This window comes from Cydia splendana, chromosome 14 (assembly GCF_910591565.1).
Source record: "Cydia splendana chromosome 14, ilCydSple1.2, whole genome shotgun sequence".
In the NCBI taxonomy this organism is placed as follows: domain Eukaryota; kingdom Metazoa; phylum Arthropoda; class Insecta; order Lepidoptera; family Tortricidae; genus Cydia; species Cydia splendana.
Genome location: NC_085973.1, coordinates 2111362 through 2134144, shown reverse-complemented (window position 1 = coordinate 2134144; position 22783 = coordinate 2111362). Strand labels below are relative to the sequence as shown.

The 22783-nt window shown below is 40.2% G+C and overlaps 2 protein-coding genes across 2 annotated transcripts in view; one reads left to right on the top strand and one right to left on the bottom strand.

Annotated features, from left to right (window-relative positions):
• Positions 1 to 22783, top strand: part of LOC134797050 (protein maelstrom homolog) — a 117327-nt gene that overhangs the window by 57975 nt on the left and 36569 nt on the right. The gene's annotated exons all lie outside the window — the stretch shown is intronic.
• Positions 1 to 22783, bottom strand: part of LOC134797029 (alpha-(1,6)-fucosyltransferase) — a 42505-nt gene that overhangs the window by 11550 nt on the left and 8172 nt on the right. Inside the window, exons 4-9 of the mRNA XM_063769232.1 lie at positions 15812 to 16027; positions 13670 to 13835; positions 9090 to 9276; positions 1235 to 1334; positions 716 to 853; positions 350 to 503 (exon numbers count right to left, since the gene is read on the bottom strand). Of these exons, the coding sequence (XP_063625302.1) occupies positions 350 to 503; positions 716 to 853; positions 1235 to 1334; positions 9090 to 9276; positions 13670 to 13835; positions 15812 to 16027 (961 nt within the window). The remainder of the gene's footprint in view (positions 1 to 349; positions 504 to 715; positions 854 to 1234; positions 1335 to 9089; positions 9277 to 13669; positions 13836 to 15811; positions 16028 to 22783) is intronic.

The window sequence follows — 22783 nt, the reverse complement described above, 5'->3', positions numbered from 1 at the left end:
TAACTATGCATTTACATACTAGGTACTAAAATGATACTTCTACTGGCCATTCACGCATTGTTAATAAGTCTGCCCCATTCTATTCTAACTATATAGCGATTACAGTGCGAGCAGTAGTGCCATCTCTGTCACTATATAGTAAATATAGCGACTAGAGCACGAGGTAATAGTGCAACATATACATATACAGCAGACAAGATTGTCCCATTAAAAATGAAATAATAAACAAAAGAACGAAAAAGAACGTAATAATACCGGTATTTATTGTATGAAGAAAAAACTGGTTCCGAGCCTTCGATATGACAAAGTTTTTCAACCCGCCAACGGAGCGGCAGCTGACATTACTCACGTTGGCATCGTCGGTGGCGAGGTACACCCGCCTGGTGCCGACATGTCGCGTCAGCTCCAGCCGGTCGTAGTAACTTATTACGTGCGACATGTACTCGTGTATGTGATGGAAGGCGGCTTCAGTGCCGACTTTATCTGTTCTTCTTATGTGCACTCTGGAATAAAGGATATATAATTAAAAACAATAGAAATTTAGTATACGCCATTTAAGGTTTCCACAAGAAATGGCCACGACGCGTATTTCAGGATCTGTTTACAAAAAACAAATGTTTTACTAACGTTTGGTTTGGCGGAGCCATGGGGGTCCGCGCGGTCTACAGCTCTCAGAGCCACTAGTATTGTTATTATTTAGTATCCTGTGCCTTACCCGACTATGGGAGTATTGAAGTTCATCTTAGCTATGGTCTCGTTGACGGCTTTCTGCATGCTGAGCCGTGGTTTTAAGATGTATTTGAGTATTTGGCCGATCCACCATGATGACGGGTCGCCGTTGAAACGGATTATTCTGAAAATAGACAGAATTTGTTAGAATTTAGAAGCAGTAAAAACATACACATGTAAACACTGTAATTTTAAAATTTAAATTCAATTAAAAAAAAAACAATTCCAATGAATGGGATGTTATCAACCTTACACATTAAAAACATTGTGTTGGAAACAGGAATTAACGTTGACTCAATTAATTAACATTAATTAGTCATTGACAGTGCACAATGACAATTAAAGGTTAAATACAATAAACAAATTGTACCTACCTATTATTTTGAAATGTGAACTCCCTGAAGGACCCTCGATGGGCCCGAAACATGTCGCCAATAGCGATTGAAAATACAAGTGAATATAACCGTTATGATCTAAATATTTTAAAGAAATGTCAATAACACACCTATGAGCGAGATCCTTAGGCACGGCTAGGGGTAGAAATTTAGGCTTCAGCGATATCGAATCTATGAACGGCAGCGATACCACTTTGGAGTCATGGGACACTGAAACAGAAAAATACACATTATGTTAAAATAAGCGTGGAGTTACCAATCTGACACGTATTAAAATAACTTAGGGTGAATTTGGTATTCTTCTGTTTATCAGTATAATACAAATTCAAAATATCTTATTAACTGATATTGACACATTGGCAATATTAGTCTAGTTAGATTTCATTGACGTCCCGTTGCCGTTCGCTCCGATCGCTAGCAGTAGATGCGCGTGTGTTGTGATCAAATTTTAGAGCCAACAGCAGTCTATATTAACTGCCTGGTTTTTTTAATAACAATCTACTATACCTCGTTATTTAGCATTAGAAAAAGGATACACAATCTTGACTGTCTGTTTATTGAAAAACACTTTTGATAAATAAGGCACAGCAAATATGTAACAATTATATACCAAGGACATATATTTAAATACATTATTTTGGTTTCATTTCACAATAGTTTAAACAAAGTGTTTAAGTGTTTTTCAATAAGAATACATGTCAAGATTATTTACCCTTTTTCTAATGTTAACAAACGAGGTATAAATCCCAGTAATTTTTGCGGTTTTGAATATGGAACCTTCTTTCATTCCATTACAGTTCAAAATTCGATTAGAATTCGACATCGGGACTTAAGTGGATATGTTTATATCACTCTAGTTTTGGAAATGAGTGTTTCTAACAAAATAACGAAAGTCTGTGAAGCTGTTTCCGTCAGTAGAAAAGATCGGTAAATTTAAAAAATGTAGGCGCGTAGGGTTATCCCCATATAAAACTTGAATTTCGCGCCTTTTTCTACTGACAAAGTTGTTTTACCGGCTATAGTTTAGACCAGCGGTCGGCAACGTTTTAGCAGGCAAGGGCCACATAGTAGTTAACGAAGTTGACGCGGGCCGCACTTTGTTAATATTTATGACTTTATCAGACATTGTCATTTGTCAATATTTTATACAAAATAGCCAGGGAGGCTCGCGGGCCGCAAGTGAGAGGTGCGCGGGCGGCATGCGCTCATTGCCGACCGCTGGTGTAGACGCCTAACTAACAAGTATGCCGCCGAACGTTCATCTCAGCTTCAGTCACAAGAGCCCGCCTCTTCTCTCTGTCTCGCTCATTAAAGTACCATTCTTGTCTCACTTGCAGCTCACCCAGGAGCGCTTCTAAGACACCTCTCCAACCAAACCCGGAACCTAGATTTAACACAAATGTTAATTCTATTGTGAGCTAGCCTACATATTGGAAGCTAGCTAGATGGTTGGCAGTCCTCAACCACAGTCTATAAAATAATACAGTCATTCGACGAAGCCGTCTAGACAGGGCAATCGTGCGGGGTGCGCGGGGCGAGGGGTGGGTCGCGCGCACCCGAGCTGCATACATCGCCATTGTTAGTAGCTCAGTACTATTTACAGGGCCAGCGTGTCTAATTTGATATGTTTGTAATATTTGGGAAGTTGTGTAAAAGTCTGTGACTTGTCTGTGTGAATGTTGTGTTCTTGTGCGGTGTCGGCATTTACGCAAACATCAAAGGCGTCGGTCCATTGTTACTTTTTACACTGTGCCTCACTCAACTGTGCGTTTCTCCAAAACCTTCCTCTGCTTCACACAGCTAAACTTTGGAAGGAAGTATCGCCTGCGATGTTTCAAGAAAGAGCGTACTCTTATCTTAAAAGCCGGCAACGCACTTACAAACCCTCTGGTGTTGCGAGTGCTTTATTTATTTAGAAATTTAAATCAGGCAACAAGACCCAAATTACAAATGCTTATGATTCTTACAATAAATATGACAGCCGATCGATATAATAACGGTTCAACCACATCGAAAATTGACGCAGCGTATACGAGGTAGTGTCGAATATGCATTGCTTTGTCATGCATCGCATTTTGAGCAGCGCGCGTTGTGGTGTGGCAGATCGTTTATTATTTTACCTGTTATTATTAAGAGCCATCAAGTAACAGTTTTGAATGATTCACGGTTAGTTTCACTAGACTTATATCGACCGGGATATGACCGGGAACCGGATACCGGGATATCGGGAGCTCGAAAACAATACAAAAGGTAATCACGGTTCATATCCCGGTCGATATAAGTCTAGCCATCAAGTATATGTTTACATACTATTACAAGCACTCACTAGCACGCTATTACGATTTTATCAGTATACTCGTATAACAAGTTCTACAGCATCAATTATTCACTAGGCCGTGTTTTAAGTCTTTATTACAAAAATAGCTTATACTTTATTACCTACTAGCTGTGCCCGCGGCTCCGCCCGCGTGGAATTCGGTCTGTGTCAGTAAGCGGTTAATTTCTTATCCTAATTTCTCTCCCTCTCCCCTGGAGGCGGAACTTGAAGTAAAGTTGACAGATGATATGCTAGAGGACTGTAGTCCAGATAAAATATTTTACAGTTAGGTACCACTAAATAAAAGTACACTCCAATATCAATCGTTTTTTTCGCCCTTATTAAAATTTTACACGTGATTTTAACGACAGAGTAGTAGGTGTATATCGGACGATACAGTAAGGTATACGCGCGCGAGCGAAAGCGAAGCGCCCTGCCTGGCTAGAGCGCCACTCACCGTGATCTTCTTCAGACTCCTGAGGAAGACCACGTGCCCCTTGTAACCTCAATGCGTTGCGAGACTTTCGCGAATGATTCGATTTTTTTCGGGAAGGCATGGAAATGCGTATAAAATGCGAGTCCCAAATCGTTCGACTCCGCAAACGACCAGTGCCGAATTAAGATATTTTGATGCCCTAAGCATTTATAGACCATGGTGGCCCGCCTCCCTCTCTCGCGAGCGAAGCGAGCGCGAAAATTTTTCGATATAAAAAACGCAATTTGATAGACAGTTGTACATTTTTACTTTTAGTATGGAAATCAGTCACATCCTGGTCACATCATTTTAGCATGAAATATGACAGTGCTGCAGCAGTAACGTTGCAACAGAGTAATGCTGCTGCAGTCGCCACTCGAATGTCACCTTTATAATATGTTAGAAAGTAATAGAAAATTTTTCGATATAAAAACGCAATTTGATAGACAGTTGTACATTTTTACTTTTAGTATGGAAATTCAGTCACATAATTTTATCACGAAAATTTACAGTGCTGCAGCAGTAACGTAGCAACAGAGCAATGCTGCTGCAGTCGCCACCCAAATGTCACCTTTTGTCATATCTTAGAAAGTAATTGAAAACGCGAGCGAAGCGAGCGCGAAAATTTTTTCGATATAAAAAACGCAATTTGATAGACAGTTGTAAATTTTTACTTTTAGTACGGAAATCAGTTACATCAGTTTATCCACGAAAATTGACACTGCTGCAGCAGTAACGTTGCAACAGAGTAATGTTGCTGCAGTCGCCACCCGAATGTCACCTTTATCACATCTTAGAAAGATATTGAAAACGCGAGCGAAGCGAGCGCGAAAATTTTTCGATATAAAAAACACTATTTGATAGACAGTTGTACATTTTTACTTTTAGTCCCAACCAGGCGCGAATCCAGGATATCATTCAGAGAAGGGATGGGACAGTTTTTTATCAGCCTAGCTTCGCATAGGGCTCGATATTTAAGGGTCTCAGCGAGGTTGTTTGATGCAAGAGAGGTGAAAAGATGCAAGAAAGCAGAGCTTGGAATTGACCAAGTGAATTGAATTGGCGAAGTGTAAGCAAGGCAGAAGGCCCAGCTGCGAAAGAGGAAAGCTTGGATTTGGATCCACGCCCAAGTGTAATTAAGGCAGAAGATCAACTTTGCCGTAAGGCAGAAGGCCTCGCATAAGACCTAACGCCGAACTGCAAAAGAGTGGCTTGAAATCGAATCTATGCATGTAATCACGACTCTTCTACTGCTCGCTCTTTGGCTTCACTCGAAAGCGCTACTTGATAGAATGCTTTTAGTTTTCGGCTTTCACGGGGCCCCTTAATAACACTTTGACAGTTAGGTCTCAGGATCGCGGCTAAGGACCAACTCGGCTTGGCCGACAAATCTGGCGTGCAAGAGTGCAAAATTCGCTATAAAATCGGTAACCTATGTCGAAAAAATCGGCTGGCAGCAAGCCCGAAAGCAAGATATTTTTCCATGACTTTAAGGGCCTCCGCGTAAGGTCAAATCGAAAGCCCACGTTGGAGATGTTCTTACGTACCCTCACTCTCTTACTTGATCCCTACGACCCTTCGTTATTAAATGGGTACTTGTACACGTATAAAAGTTTCATGTAGGTACCTACTCCACGACGACTGCAATGCTGATGCAGCCTGCGCGTTTTTTTGCCTACGGTTTTGGTGCCCCCTAGACGTGGTGCCCTAAGCAAGTGCTTATTTTGCTTAAAAGGGTTAATCCGGCACTGCAAATGACAGAGGTCAATGTTTTTTTTTTCAAAGTACCCACCTTCGTGGCCATTATTAAGTGCTGTATACGTATGAATATGGATTTGATATGGATGCGATATAATTACGATTAGGTACGGAGAAAATTAATAATTTTAAATAATTATGCAATTATACGCGTGTTGATATGTGTGTTTATTTTACCACTACGCAACTATGTAAACTCATTTTTAGTTTTCTTGATTACTTAATGTTTACTCTGTTCCCCAAAAGATGGCACTGTGCAATGAGGGGCAATTAATTTACTGTCGTTTAATTTTGTTGTATTATTAAATCAACATATTATTCAATTAAATTTGTTGATATCCGTACCCTCTCTTCTAAAGTTAGAGTTAATTTGGCAAAATCCTTCCTCGGTGGCTTATTCATGTCAACACGTATTAAATTCAGCGCCATCTGTTAGTTTACCAGGGTACTCTATAGTGGTAGCACATATTTGAATAAAGTTTGCCCCTCCTTCCTAAGTAGCGCCATAAGATTCAGGGGCAAACTTAAGTCAATCGAGTGTTGTGGCTACCCGCCCTTTTGGGGGTTGAATTTTTATAGCCTATAACCTGGCCGGGGATGTTCTCGACAGATTAGTAAAGTTTGCATCAAAATCCGTTCAGCCGTTTTCACGTGATGCGCGTTCAAATAAACAGACAAACAGATAAACAGATAAACAGACAAACAGACAAAAATTCTAAAAACTGTTGGAACGTGTTCTGTTATCGATTCTAAGTATCCCCAGCCAACTTTTTTTCGAATATCTTCCATGTACAGACTTTCGACCCTCTTCAGCTTTATTATATGTATAGATCAAAATCCGTTCAGCCGTTTTCACGTGATGCGCGTTCAAATAAACAGACAAACAGATAAACAGATAAACAGACAAACAGACAAAAATTCTAAAAACTGTTGGAACGTGTTCTGTTATCGATTCTAAGTATCCCCAGCCAACTTTTTTTCGAATATCTTCCATGTACAGACTTTCGACCCTCTTCAGCTTTATTATATGTATAGATACAGATATTATACGCCCTTTTGGAATAATACGGTTGAAACACTGATTAAAAAAAGAACTGTGATAAAAATTGGTCTTTAAACCGAACGAGATAAGGTATGTTTTTAATTGACTGGCTCTTGCCGTAAAGAATAGACGTAATCATTAAGCAATGTTTTCATTTCATACGCGTAATATAGCATGGTTAAAGATTTTTCTTTACCAGGTTTCTTATCACCTAATGACACATAATACACGAATGATGGGTTAATACTAGTTAATAGGGGGTATTACTGCAATGTTCTACCAAAAGCGCGTCAAAAGACACAATAATAATATCATCAGAAGCGTATACGATACCCCATCTTAGATCCCACCAATTCGGAAGAAAATATCGTTCTCGTATTGGCTCCTTCGCATACAGAAAGTTTAAATCAATCTGTCAGGATGTAAAAGGGCTTATGATGATGATGAATAGGTGTTTACCTGACCACTGCACCACGGGGTCGTCATATGAACTGGGGCATGTGTCAGATGGGGTGGAACACGGACTCCCAGCCCTTATTGTATCGCCACCCCTTGGAGTTGAGAATTAGCGTCCGCTCCGTGGCGTACGCGAATATCAGCACTATGTGGTGGAGCTGTGTTTACCTGACCACTGCACCTCGGGGTCGTCGTACGAGCTGGTACACCTATCAGATATGGGGTGGAACACGGACTCCCAGCCCCTATTGTTGTATCTCCACCCCTTGGAGTTGAGAATTAGCGTCCGCTCCGTGGCGTACGCGAATATCAGGCAGTACACTATGTGGTGGAGCTGTGTTTACCTGACCACTGCACCACGGGGTCGTCGTACGAGCTGGTACACGTGTCAGATATGGGGTGGAACACGGACTCCCAGCCCCTATTGTTGTATCGCCACCCCTTGGAGTTGAGAATTCGCGTCCGCTCCGTGGCGTACGCGAATATCAGGCAGTACACTATGTGGTGGAGCTGTGTTTACCTGACCACTGCACCACGGGGTCGTCGTACGAGCTGGTACACGTATCAGATATGGGGTGGAACACGGACTCCCAGCCCCTATTGTTGTATCTCCACCCCTTGGAGTTGAGAATTAGCGTCCGCTCCGTGGCGTACGCGAATATCAGGCAGTACACTATGTGGTGGAGCTGTGTTTACCTGACCACTGCACCACGGGGTCGTCATATGAACTGGGGCATGTGTCAGATGGGGTGGAACACGGACTCCCAGCCCTTATTGTATCGCCACCCCTTGGAGTTGAGAATTAGCGTCCGCTCCGTGGCGTACGCGAATATCAGCACTATGTGGTGGAGCTGTGTTTACCTGACCACTGCACCTCGGGGTCGTCGTACGAGCTGGTACACCTATCAGATATGGGGTGGAACACGGACTCCCAGCCCCTATTGTTGTATCTCCACCCCTTGGAGTTGAGAATTAGCGTCCGCTCCGTGGCGTACGCGAATATCAGGCAGTACACTATGTGGTGGAGCTGTGTTTACCTGACCACTGCACCACGGGGTCGTCGTACGAGCTGGTACACGTGTCAGATATGGGGTGGAACACGGACTCCCAGCCCCTATTGTTGTATCGCCACCCCTTGGAGTTGAGAATTCGCGTCCGCTCCGTGGCGTACGCGAATATCAGGCAGTACACTATGTGGTGGAGCTGTGTTTACCTGACCACTGCACCACGGGGTCGTCGTACGAGCTGGTACACGTGTCAGATATGGGGTGGAACACGGACTCCCAGCCCCTATTGTTGTATCTCCACCCCTTGGAGTTGAGAATTAGCGTCCGCTCCGTGGCGTACGCGAATATCAGGCAGTACACTATGTGGTGGAGCTGTGTTTACCTGACCACTGCACCACGGGGTCGTCGTACGAGCTGGTACACGTGTCAGATATGGGGTGGAACACGGACTCCCAGCCCCTATTGTTGTATCGCCACCCCTTGGAGTTGAGAATTCGCGTCCGCTCCGTGGCGTACGCGAATATCAGGCAGTACACTATGTGGTGGAGCTGTGTTTACCTGACCACTGCACCACGGGGTCGTCGTACGAGCTGGTACACGTATCAGATATGGGGTGGAACACGGACTCCCAGCCCCTATTGTTGTATCTCCACCCCTTGGAGTTGAGAATTAGCGTCCGCTCCGTGGCGTACGCGAATATCAGGCAGTACACTATGTGGTGGAGCTGTGTTTACCTGACCACTGCACCACGGGGTCGTCGTACGAGCTGGTACACGTGTCAGATATGGGGTGGAACACGGACTCCCAGCCCCTATTGTTGTATCGCCACCCCTTGGAGTTGAGAATTAGCGTCCGCTCCGTGGCGTACGCGAATATCAGGCAGTACACTATGTGGTGGAGCTGTGTTTACCTGACCACTGCACCACGGGGTCGTCGTACGAGCTGGTACACGTATCAGATATGGGGTGGAACACGGACTCCCAGCCCCTATTGTTGTATCTCCACCCCTTGGAGTTGAGAATTAGCGTCCGCTCCGTGGCGTACGCGAATATCAGGCAGTACACTATGTGGTGGAGTTGACAGCCGAAGCCGCAGCCCTGGAAAGAAAAAAGAGAATACCTTTTTCTATTAGTTATAAAAAACAATACCGGAATAGTTTTTAAAAGTTTTAATTGTTATTATAACACAACAAAACTGTGATGTTCTTAATATAATGCCTGTTTTTCCTGTTAATTTGATAAGGCAATTAAGGCCATACATGTCAAAGCGCTTTGTTGTTTTTTTTTTAAATAACTGAGGTCTTAGCAACATTTACATGAAAATGTTTTTGGTGGGATATACATATATCTATAGGTAATTTCTGAAATCCCCTTACTGCCCCGTTTAGATTGTAAACACTATATATGTAAGACACGTCATTGGCAAGCAAATGTCATAAAGTCAGATAGCACACAAGTTGTATTTTTAATCTGATGGAGTACCTAAAAGTGACGTTTGTATTAATTAAAGTTAATTGCCCTAATTCAGGGACCTTTGGCACTTTTTGGGGGCCTAATTAGCATACTTCCGGGCCAAATTTTGAATAATGCTGACGCGCTAATTTCATACATCTATCCATTTATATTATTTCATATTATTATGGTAGACTCTAAGAGTATTTTATTAACTAACTTGTAAACATATTATTAAATTATCATCATAAGTCGAATTTAGTAGCCTGAGGCATTGTTTCATATTATTATCGCCATATAACGCGATGTAATTGTAAACCACGTAGTTTACAAAATACGAGGAAAATAAACCGGAATTTAAAGTCACTCACTGCTTATCGCCGCAGTGAACGTGTTAATGTGTAAACTAAACGTTATAAATTGTAACAATGTAGTAAACCGCGTCAATATTATCCGGTTTGATACCAGTAAAGTATAGTATTTAAGATAAATTAGTCATAGAAGTCATAGATAATAGACGAATTTCTAAACAGGGGTCAGCAGTTCAAATTGTGATGATGTAAACTAATTTTATAACAAGTGTATTGACACTAGCCTGCGCCGGCGACTTCGTCCGACTAAACTAAAGAAGCAGATAATTATGGGCCTCCCACACTAGCGTGTTTTGAGCGTCGGCTTCTAGTCAGCGCTATGGGAAATGGCGTCGCTGCGCAGTGGCGCCAACGTTGCGTCGAGCAGCAGCCATAGAGTTGACTACACGCCGACGCTCAAAAGACGCTATTATCCTGTCCGTGTGTCTGTTACCTCTTCTCGCTTAAACCGCTCCACCGATTTAATGAGTATGGAGATATATTGAGGCCCGGGAAAGGACATACAGCCATATTCGAACTTTAAGATATGTCAAATAATAGATATGGAAACGATATAGATTGCATATGTCAGTGTCAAACAAGTGTCAAAAGTGAAGTTTTTGTTTGTAGAAACCTCACTTTTGACACTTGTTTGACACAGACATATCCGATCCATATGGTTTCCATATCTATTATTTGACGTATCTTAAAGTTCGAATTGGGCCGATAATCTTTATCAATCATCATCATCATTCTACGCAGACGAGGTTGCGGGCTGAAATCCAGATACTCGTGTAATTATATCAATTATTCCTATTGTACCGATCACAGTTGTAGTGAAAAACTATACAAGCAAAATACGAGATTTTGACATATTTGTTTTTTCCACGTTATCCATAAACTCTATTCTTAAAATTATTTAGGGCTGATTCAGACGGCGCGCGAATCGCATGCGATTTTAGTTACATTGCGGACTGTTGGTTACGTCCGATTCAACCGACCGATCAAAACCCGCAGTGTAATGAAACTCGCATGCGAGTTCTCGCGTCGTCTAAATGAGCCCTATAATGTGTTCACTAGAACTGATTCACACTATTGTGTTAATAAGGTTACCCACCGACAATACCGACATGTGATGTGTCGAAACCGACAAATCATGTCGACACAGCGGGGGCAATGACCCGAGCAGGTGCATTGATAGTGTAATTATAGCTTTGGGACCAAAAATAGACTTATTTGTAAGTGAATTTGACGGCCGAGATAATTATGGAAGTTATGTGAATGGGATAGGGAGATGAATGTACTACAGTGTGATATATTATAGACCAGGCGGCCTAGCCAAGGTGACTATCGCTTGCGCTTCGCTATCGAATCGCTTTGTGTCTCTCTCGCTCTTCCATATTAGTGTGACAGTGACATTCGCGTTTCGTTCGCTACGGAGCGTTAGCGATTGGCATGTTGTCTACGGGGCCAGCGGCGGTAGCACGGTCGCATTTTTATCGCTTGTCACCATGTCTGTCACGTTCTAACAAGTATTTAAGTGCGAAAGTGACGGGACGGGCGACAGGCGATAAAAATGGAACCATGCTGCGCCCGCAGGACCTCTAGAACTGTGTCATATGCATCATGATTATTATTAGACAGATATAATTTCCTTAAGACTCTTATTATGTACGACACTACGAACGTACACAATGTGTTTGGTTTTATGTACGAGGGGCGTTCAAAATATTCTCGGTATTGATATCTTACAACCTCTTCTAAAATTTCTTTCGTTACTGGCCGCTAAGGTTTATTCGTTGACATTAAAAAAAAGTATAATTCGAACCGAGATGTTCTTTTGTTTTTCTGCAATTGCTGAACAAACACGGACATCATGTGCGAATTGACAATGTTAACAAAATTAGAACATCGATGCGTCATAAAATTCTTGACAAAACAGGGTAAAAATCAAAAAACCATAAAAGAGGAAATGGATTGTGTTTACCGCGAGTCTGCTCCTTCTTTATCTACCATTCAAAAGTGGTCAAGCGAGTTTAAACGTGGAAGGGAGAGTATTGAAGATGACCCTAGACCTGGCCGGCCTGTAGTAGCTACTTCACAAGAAAATATAGATAAAGTGGAAAAACTTATATTAGAAGATGGTCGAGTGAAAGTAAAATCTATAGCTCAAGTAACCAATCTCTCTATTGGTACCGTACATGATATTATCCATGACCATCTTAATATGTCAAAAGTAAGTGCAAGATGGGTTCCGCGAATGCTGACTCGGCTTCAAAAAGACATGCGTGTTGCTTGTTGTTCCGATTTTATTGACCTGTGCGGTGAAAATCCTGATGAGGTGCTGCAAAGAATAGTTACTGGAGATGAAACCTGGGTTCATCATTATGACCCAGAGAGTAAACAAGAGTCCATGCAGTGGCACATTAAGGGTTCAGCTCATCCCAAGAAATTCAAGGTCATGCCTTCAGCTGGCAAGGTCATGGCCACGATATTTTGGGATTGTGAAGGAGTATTACTAATCGACTATAAAGAAAAAGGTGTCAGTATCACAGGACAGTACTACGCTAATATTCTACGTCAGTTAAAGGATGCAATCAAAGAAAAGAGGCGAGGAAAGTTAACCAAAGGTGTTCTGCTTCTGCATGATAACGCCCCCGTCCATACTGCTCATATTGCCAAGGCAGCTATTGTTGAATGTGGGTTTGAAACTGTTACTCACCCACCGTATAGCCCGGACTTAGCCCCCAGCGACTTCTTTTTGTTCCCCAATCTTAAAAAGGATCTGCGTGGAAATAAATTTTCTGACGATGAAGCATTGAAGGCGGCAGTGGAGGAGCATTTTTACACCAAAGATAAAAAATATTTTTATGAGGGATTAAAAAAAATAATTGATCGATCTCTTAAGTGTATGAACATAGGGGGGGAGTATATTGAAAAATAAAAATATCAAACTTTTCGTACTTGTTTGTTTTCATTCTCATACCGAGAATATTTTGAACACCCCTCGTATGTCAATTTTTTTATATCTCTTTGTCACGCTCTGAATTAATCGATAAACTAATTGTTTTGCCAATTTTATTGCCGTTTTCACGAGCACTTACATTCCGTAAATAAATAGCCGTTGCCGACCAGCTATAAAAACGGTCTTTACGATTTTCTCAACTACATAAGCGATTGATATCAGAACTTCTCAGCCTTACAACGAATGCGTATTTGAAAATAATTAAAGTGTATTTTAAATAATAATTTAGTCCAGAATCTCACCCCATGTAGACGGTTCAAGGAGTTGTATGCGATTTTCGTTACATTGCGGTATTTGATCGACTGAATTCATTACTTAACAATAGTCAAAGGATTGGCCGTTTGGGGCCAGCTACAAATCGAACGACTATGCCTACTCTGTAATGTATCGAATTTTGCATTCAAGTTTTCTATCCGTCTAAATGGGGCTTAATGACTGCGTTTTACAGGACTTTTTAACCTAAAACATACCTTATTCAAATTACAGATGGCTTTCCTCGCATCCTTGCAATCTGGCGGATTCTGGAGGTGATACAATCTCCTCTGTATTAGGTCACTGACGTTGGCCGCCTCCGTTTTCTGCCATTCGTGGTAGCCGTCCAGCTCTGGAAGCTTCTCCTGGTCTGATAGGAGAGAGCTGAAGAGTTTTCTTAGGTTAAACATACCTTATTTAGATTACAGATGACTTTCCTCGCATCCTTGCAATCTGGCGGGTTCTGGAGGTGATACAATCTCCTCTGTATGAGGTCACTGACGTTGGCCGCCTCCGTTTTCCGCCATTCGTGGTAGCCGTCCAGCTCTGGAAGCTTGTCCTGGTCTGATATGAGGGAGCTGAAAAGGAATGTTTTTTTGATAGGTTGTAAATAAAGGATGACCATAAGGGTTCGGACCAGGCTAACTCTGCGTGGCATTTGCAATAACAGTGTGCGACAAAGTCATCATTAATGTGTTTCTTTATGAAAATATGACGATTATAATGACACTGTTTCACTTTGTTCTATTCAAGTCGGCTAGATTTCTCAATAATATGTATATTGTGTGTAAATTCAGGTCACAAGTAAAACACACGTGTACACGAAAACAACAGCTCGCTACAACAATATTTGCATAATATAAGCTAGTATTCAAAATACATGCACAGAGTTATTGTTTATTATTATTACCTACTGTAGTTCGTTTATTTAGCATTAGAAAAAGACTACGCGATATTGACGCGTATTTTAATTGACAAACGCTTTTTAAAAATCATTAAATTACTTATGAAAGAAGAAGACAGACAGACGGACAGCGGAGTCTTAGTGATAGGGTTCCGTTTTTACCCTTTGGGTACGGAACCCTAAAAAAGAAAGGGTTACTTTCGCATTAACAATATTAGTAGGGCTTGTTTACGTCTATTATTTCTTAGAATAGCCACGAGTTGAAAGGTCATAACGATATTAACTAAAAGGAATAGCGTAAATAAACAACGAATTTGCAGAAATGTAAACACATCTGGCCTTCGAGGAATCCTTAACGGAAGATTGATGGTATGCGATGCTTTGCTTCAGTCGATTCTCGGTATTATCCGAGATTCAGCTGAATTGCGGGATCATACAGATATTTCATCTAAAGAATCTTAAGCTAAAAACCGCCTATTAAAATTATTTTGATTAAATAATAACAAGTAATACTAACATTTAAAAAAAAATGTTATTCGATTAAATTCGAGTAGGTACATAATACCAAACTTTGTGTATCATTAATCTGCTCCATCTTTAACTAACTTTTTTCGAGTATTTTTCTTTTGGTGGTGGTTTGTTATATTTATTTGCATATTTATTTTTGCGGTGGGAGGGTGGGAACATTAATTGCATGTAAAAAATACGCAAGTAAGTATAACGGGTTAGCACTGATTGACTAGCACGTTATCTTTTCGCAGATTAGCAAAGTAATATTTTGGTTTTAACTAACTTTTTTTCTCTATTCTGATTGCTCTTCCTAACATTTTTTAGCTCATGACTTATATAGTACCACAGCTCTTTAGTGTTGGAATATAACTATTCAGCTGATATTCTTATCTTCAAAGGTTAAAAAATCGATAAAAATTAATACAAACCTCTGTCTATTATTAATCTGGTCCATAATGGAAACTAACTTCTCTTCTCTATTCTCACAGTTCTTCATAATGTTATTCAGCTCATGGCTTATAGTACCACAGCTCTTTAGAGTTGGGAGTGTATTCGACGTCTGAGATTTTCGTATTCTTCGAGAGTAAAAATAGGTAATACCAAAAAGAATAGATAGTATAGAGGGGTCCTGTCATTGTAAATTTTGTAGTCACTGTAAATTTACTGCCATCTATCGACACACGACAAAAACTCAAAATGAAAACGTATAAAGTTATCATAAAATGTATATATATGGATAAAATGATTTTATTATTTTTATATCATTTTGATCCATGTTCATTCACTGATATCTATGTATCAAAATTGTTAAATATGAAACGGTGTCGTCACGCCATCTAGCCGAGGATAGGCTAAAGGTGTGTGCGGCATCTATTCGAGAATGACTTTTACTTGAATTCCGAGGCACGTTTTTTCCTTAGACTTTATTCGTCTTATACGAAGTTACATATGTCTTTGGTAATACTAACCCCTATCTATCATTAATCTGCTTTATATTGGAAACTAACTTCTCTATTCTCACAGTTCTTCATAAAGTTATTCAGCTCATGGCTTATAGTACCACAGCTCTTTAGTGTTGGAGTGTATTCGACGTCTGAGATTTTCGTATTCTTCGAGAGTAAAAAAAAAAGTAATACTAACCTCTGTCTTTCATTTATCTGCTCCATAATAGCAACTAACTTCTCTTCTCTATTCTCACTGTTCTTCATAACGTTGTTCAGCTCATGGCTGATATAGTACCCCAGCTCTTTAGTGTTGGAGTGTATTCGACGTCTGAGATTCTCGTATTCTTCGGTTGGGCCCTGACCTGAGTCTAGGAGCAGACTAGGGTCTAGATCTTTGAGATTGCTGCGTAACCTGGAACAAAGGAGAGAGATAATAAAAGGTAAGTCCTTATTTCTAATATTACTACATTTTATTCGAGGCATGTGTTATACGATATTAAAAAAACTGTAACTGATTTTTACGAGACTACGGGAAGGGTTACAGTTTAAGCAGTTATGTACAAAACTACAAACAGCTATGTATTACTCTTAACTGTACATCGGTGGACCTTATTACAAAACGCATAAGGTGGACAGTTTAGTTTGTGCCGTGTACGCGCAATTATGAACTTAATATGATTTTAACTGAAATATTTGACAATTCATTTTACTGTAAGTATAATTGATTATTCTTCTTCTTCTTCTTCCTTGCCACTTCCCATCATTTGGGGTCGGCTCTCCTCGTTCTAAGGCGCCAGGACGGTCTGTCCTGGGTTGTCGCAGCTGTAAGTTGGGCTCGCTCCAAGTCGCGGGTTATGGTAGCCAGCCACGTGGTTTTGGGTCTTCCTTTGCTTTTTCTGGTGCATGGCATTGCCAGCGCCTTCCTGACCACGTGATCTTCGGGACGTCTCATTATGTGGCCATACCATCTGAGTCGGCTTTCAGTGATCTTTTCTGTGATGGGCGCAACTTTGTAACTCCCTCTGATATACTCGTTCCGTATTTTATCGAGTCTTGTTACGCCTGCTGCCCATCTCAACATTTTCATCTCTGCAACATGGACTTTGTTTTCGTGCACTTAATAAGTGTGAGTATAATTGATTATTATAATATTATTAAGTATATTTGCATGAAATAAGGTATTTCAATTGGTATGTGTATACCTAATCTCAAATTTGTATGCCTATCGGCGAAACATAGCGTTCTCACGTGCTTTTTGTACCAACACTGTTACCTATGTTTAGAAATAAATCATTTGACTTTGACTTTGTACCGCAGCGTCACAACTGCTGAGCCAATTTTGATGAATGAAATGAGGATCGATCTTTATAATAGCGGGGATGGTATTTTAATATTTTTAAACCGACGTCCAATCAAGTAAGTTTCCGTTTTTAAATTTAGTAATATCCCTGCTGCTTTGCGGAACTAAATGTTTCATTAAAATACGATATTTCAGAAGGAAAATGACCAAAAACGGACAACACACAGGCGGAGCTGCTCGCACATCTACTGCTTAACCTCGTAAGTCCCCGCGTACTTGTACAAGTACAAGTACAAATTCGAGTTATGAACTCTTATAGACATAAAAGAAAGTTCCGAATTCAAAAGTGCTAAAATGGCTTGGGTCTTATGATGCTAATAGGTACAGTCGCCATCAGATATATCGGAGCGGCCAAGATGCTCACAATATCTGAACAAGCTTCTATCGTCAAGGCGTTACAGTGCGTGTTCAGATATTTTTGAGCATCTTGGCCGCTCCGATATATCTGATGGCTATTGTACCTACGCCTATAAATTTACGCTGATAATTGGGATCAAATCGATAAATTGGGTTCAATCGTTGTCTTAAGAGTTAGTGAAGTTTAGTAATTGACAGGAGGATAAACAATGTTTCTTGTAGACTAAACATAATCTAGGACAAACAGGATGTTTTTTCCTTACACCCAAGAGTATTGAATAAGTACCTACATTAAATAAGTATATTACAGAAAACAACTTCAGATTCAACTCTTCAATTTTAACTACAATTTTAGAATAATTAAATAAATAAAAAACAGGCCAAGTGCAAGTCGGAGTCGCGCACGAAGGGTACCGTACCATTACGCAAAAACGGCAAAAAAACACGTTTTTTGTATGGGAGCCCCATTTAAATATTTATTTTATTCTGTTTTTAGTATTTGTATAGCGGCAACAGAAATACATCATCCGTGATTTCATCAAATTTCAACTGCCTAGCTATTACGGTTCATGAGATACAGCCTGGTGACAGGCAGACCGACAGACAGACAGACGGACAGCGAGGTCTTAGTAATAGGGTCCCGTTTTTACCCTTTGGGTACGGAACCCTAAAAAAACGAATAAGCCAACATGAAATACGTGTAGTTAAGGACGGTAGACATGCATTAAATAGTCTTATCACTTAAAAGCGAATTTAATTGTTAAGTATTCCAAGTCTCGATAATAATTGTATATCGAGGAAACGAAGCATATACACTTGCGGTTATCCTCATTATAATTTTTTATTTTTAACATTATAGGCTAGTATAGCCACCAAGTGGATGCCGCAAAATAAGCGCGGACGAGGCAGGCCCAGACGGAGATGGCGGAACTACTTAGACACCTTCATTTATAACTGACCGGAAAAAGCTCAACAACGGGAGTCGTGGAAAACAAGGCCTTTGCCCAGCAGTGGGACACTATAACAGGCTATTAAAATAAACCGAGGGTTCCGTACTTTTTAGTATATGTTGTTTTATAGCCAACAGAAATACATCATCTGTGAAATTTTCAACTGTCTATCACGGTCCATGAGATACAGCCTGGTGATAGACAGACGGACAGACGGACAGTGGAGTCTTAATAATAGGGTCCAGTTTTTACCCTTTGGGTACGGAGCCCTAGAAAAACATTATTACACGAGGCCTAAGCTAAGGGCTACGTATTTTCTTCTCTTTTTGACGTATCCTGAGGGACGTGACGACTGTGAACAGTGAACACTCTGCACCAGTGCTCTAGTCGGTCGGTCGGTCTGTCTTGGGCCCGGTGTATGCTAGCCTGTAATGTGGCTTTTGTCTCCGACGTTATACTGTCCGCCCAACGCGTGGCCATACGTCCATCCCTAAGCTTCCTTACCATGCGGCCAGTGATTATGAGTATTATGACTATTATGAGTTCTGAGCTTCTTAAACGTATTTTACATGAGCAGAAACACTGGTGTAGTGTTCTGGCAGTTCGAACCCCGGCTCTTTACCTTTGATATACCTACTTTAACCCCCTTATTCATAAAACTAACTGGCTTAAACTTCACCTACTAACACTGAATTCTGAAAAAACGAAGTTTATAAGATTTTCCATGCGGAAAACAGAGCCGGACGCACATAACCTCAAACTTTACGCACATAACTGTAAGGAAAAATCGAATAATCTCTGTTCATATCAATCTTTAGCTAATACTGACAAAATTAAGTATTTGGGAAACATGATAGACGAAACCCTCTCCTTCAAAAATCACATTGAAGCATTGTGCACGAGAGTTCGAAAGTTAATGTTTGTTTTCAAAAAACTTCGTTCAATCGCTGACCCAAATTTAATCAAGCAAGTATACTTTGCACTATGTCAATCGATCCTAACTTAGTGCATTTCTTCCTGGGGTGGCACAGCGAAAACTACACTACTAACCCTAGAAAGAGCCCAGAGAGCCCTATTAAAGGTAGCTACCTCCCGGCCCTTCTTATATATCCTACTGACCTCCTTTATAAATCATGTGAAGTACTGACTGTTCGTCAATTATATATATTAAGCACAACACTAAAGCAGCACGCCAGAACTACTTTCAACTCTGAATATAGAAATAAAAGGCGCAAAGATATTATATGTATTCAAACAGTACAAAGAAAACACATTTTTATTTAATCTAGATTTTTTGTCTTTTTGGGCCCATTTTTGTACAACAGGTTAAATGCAATACTAGACTTATACCCACTTAGCTATGCCTGTTGTAAGAACACTCTACGACGCGCCCGTCAAAAAATGACGTACGATGATACAGAGAACCTACTTATAGTCGTAAAATGATTACCTACTGTTCTGTGATATTTAATACTTAAGAACCTACTTCTTTGTTAAGGTGATTACAGTTATATTTTGTAATACATATAGTTTATAATTAAGTGAATAATTAAAAATTAATTAATATTGTCCTTCGCTGCCTGAAACACAGGGAATCCTAGTTCAGGCATTTGTAAACCACTTGTCTCTATTATAAATTCTTAGTCTTTAAGAACAACCACTGTACTATACTTTTCTCAATAAATTATTTGTATTTGTAAAACTTTCCTCCTCCTCCTTAAGTCGTTCCCTCACTGCTGAGGATCGTGGTTGTAAAACTTTACAGGACTGATTTAATTAAATTATGTTTTATCCCTTTCTTACACAAACGATTATTAGCTAATTGGGGTTTGTAGCGCGTTTATGAATTAGGGGGTAAGGCTTCGCAATATAGTTGTTAACAGTGTTGAAGATGGAATCAATAAGTTTCTGACAACTTATGTACGAAATATCCGATATTAAACAGTTGTTAATAAATATATAGATAGGTGTGTCAAGTCCCCTAATCATAAGTCAGTAAAATGGCAATTAATTTAGTTGTATTTAGCGAAAACATTCAAATAGGAGCTTTTATTTACTGTTGTTTGACAAAGCACTTACAAAAGTTACAAATGCTTACAGCTCACAAAAGAGCAGCCTTATAACAGCACTCAATGAAATATGAAATGAGACGTCTTTAGGTATTCGTTTGTTATGTTTTATTTATTTGATAAAACGTTCCCAAATGGCAACAATACGTTTTGTTCTGGCATTTTTGTAAATATGAAAATAAAACCAGCCAAGTACGAATCGGGCTTGGGCACGTTTTTAAAGAAAATATAGAATTTTCACACAAATGTTCATAAGATATTTTAGTTTCCGAAATACGGCCCACCAGCCCCCCGTGCCGGGCCGAGCAAAAAGTAGCATTAGATCCGAAAGCCTTGCAATCAAATGTGACCCTCGTTTAAAAAGTTTGGAGAGGGCTCTGAAGGTTTAAAAAGTTAAAATGCAGGGTAAGTATGTGTTAAAGACGCGGATAAAATCCAGTTTACCTATATCATGTATAAATTGATCGGCCCTGGCAGGCTTTAATTTACTACCTACCTATTGAACATACAGTCCGCAGCAGAAGTCGCTAAGCGGGCCAGGTGTTCAAAACGAGCTTGACGCGACTTTATTGTTAAGAGAATAAGAGGGTGACAAGGTAATTTTGAACACCTCGCCCGCTTAGCAACTTCTGCTGCTGACTGTACAAGCATATGGTATAGGTCCGGTTTAATGTCAGCCACCTAAGGGCGATTGTGCACTACAATGAATTTTACTGTCCGGCAGTCCGAGTTTTTACGGTCCGATATGGCACGCCATTAAATGTATATAGTAGCTTGTGCACTAGACGTAATTTTACCGTCCGACATTTTACTTTTCGCCATTCCGGACAGTTTTTTTCCGGTCCGAGATGACAGCTATGAAAAACGTGTTTATGCTTGTGCACTGCGTCTGGAATTAGTATTATTCATGACTTGGCCGGGCGGGGGGGCGGGCTAGGGGGGGGTGTGTTTCATGCTACTACGCCGCACCTGCGAGTAAAAAGACGGACAAGTCCACAAGCCAATCATCCGTTTTTTTCATGCCATATCGGACCATGAAAACTCAGACTGCCGGACAGTAAAATTCATTGTAGTGCACAATCGCCCTAATAGTAACACCTGTCCTGTCCTACCTATATGTATATTTACGATACAACTAGGTCGATAGCGCCATGTTCCAAGGTTAGCATCAATTATTCCGAGCTTGATAACGATATCGGAGGCTTTTATGTTACCTATTGTAACGGGTATTTTTTAATTGCAGTAATTATGTAAAGGTTTATGTAAAAATTTATATGCAGCTCATACCGCTGCTCGAGGTTGCCTGGTAATTTCTTTGAAGGTAAAATTCTTAAAAATTAAAATATCAGTAAATATTTGCATTCAGCTTTTAAGGGGCCCACTGATTAACAGTCCGCCGGACGGTATCGGCCTGTCAGTTGTTCAGAACTGTCAAAATTTTGTTCTAACTGACAGGCCGATACCGTCCGGTGGACTGTTAATCAGTGGGCCCCGTTAGCGAAGTTAAAGCTACTTATTTATCTGAAAAAAAAATGCTTAAATAAAAATGGACCTTGTACATTTCTGGACAGTTCCATTCCATTGTATACATAAAATGTATTTTCTATATCAGAAAAAGTAAAAAAGTGCTAGCAAAAACTATATGGCCTTAGTATTATACGACCATCTTGAAAAGCCAACATTGCCAATCGCACTGAGAGTCAGGCCGTTTTCAGCCAATCTATCACAGCGAGAGTGTGAGGTAATACCATCCATTCAAGATACATCCACATATAAATCAGTTAACTTCTGTGGAACAACTATGGACCAACACTGTGCAGTAAGTAACTAGGAAAGTTACCTAATGTTGCTCAACAAAAGTTTACTGCGGTGTTGATGCACTTTCAGGGAGGCGTGGAGAGTAGATAAAACAATCCCTTTCCAAGCAAGCATTTCCTTGACAAACTTTCTTCTTCGTCAACTTAATGATTCATACTAGGTATATAAATATGTATAGTATCTATGTAGGTTTATTTATATTAAGTATAATATGTATGTGTAAGTTTATCAATATAGTTTATATTCACATAGGTATAGTCTTGTTTACAAATTCATTGCTTTTAAAGACACTGCACCTACTTATTCTTTCTGGTTTAACCCATTGGTTGACTGGTAGAGAATGCCTTAAGCATTATGTCCGCCATTTGTACCTTCATGTATTGTGCAATAAAAATTAAAATAAATAAATAATAATACCTAATATGTACTTACTTATTCTGTTTAGTCAGAAAATTTGATAGATTACCATCAGTGACATCACCGCAATTTCATCAAATACGTTATTCAGCAAAACACTTCGCCTAATACTAGTCTTGGATATACAAACAGTCATATATGTGGTTACTTATATGTTGTACTCAGTAATGGTGGAGTACCCACTTGTATAATATCAT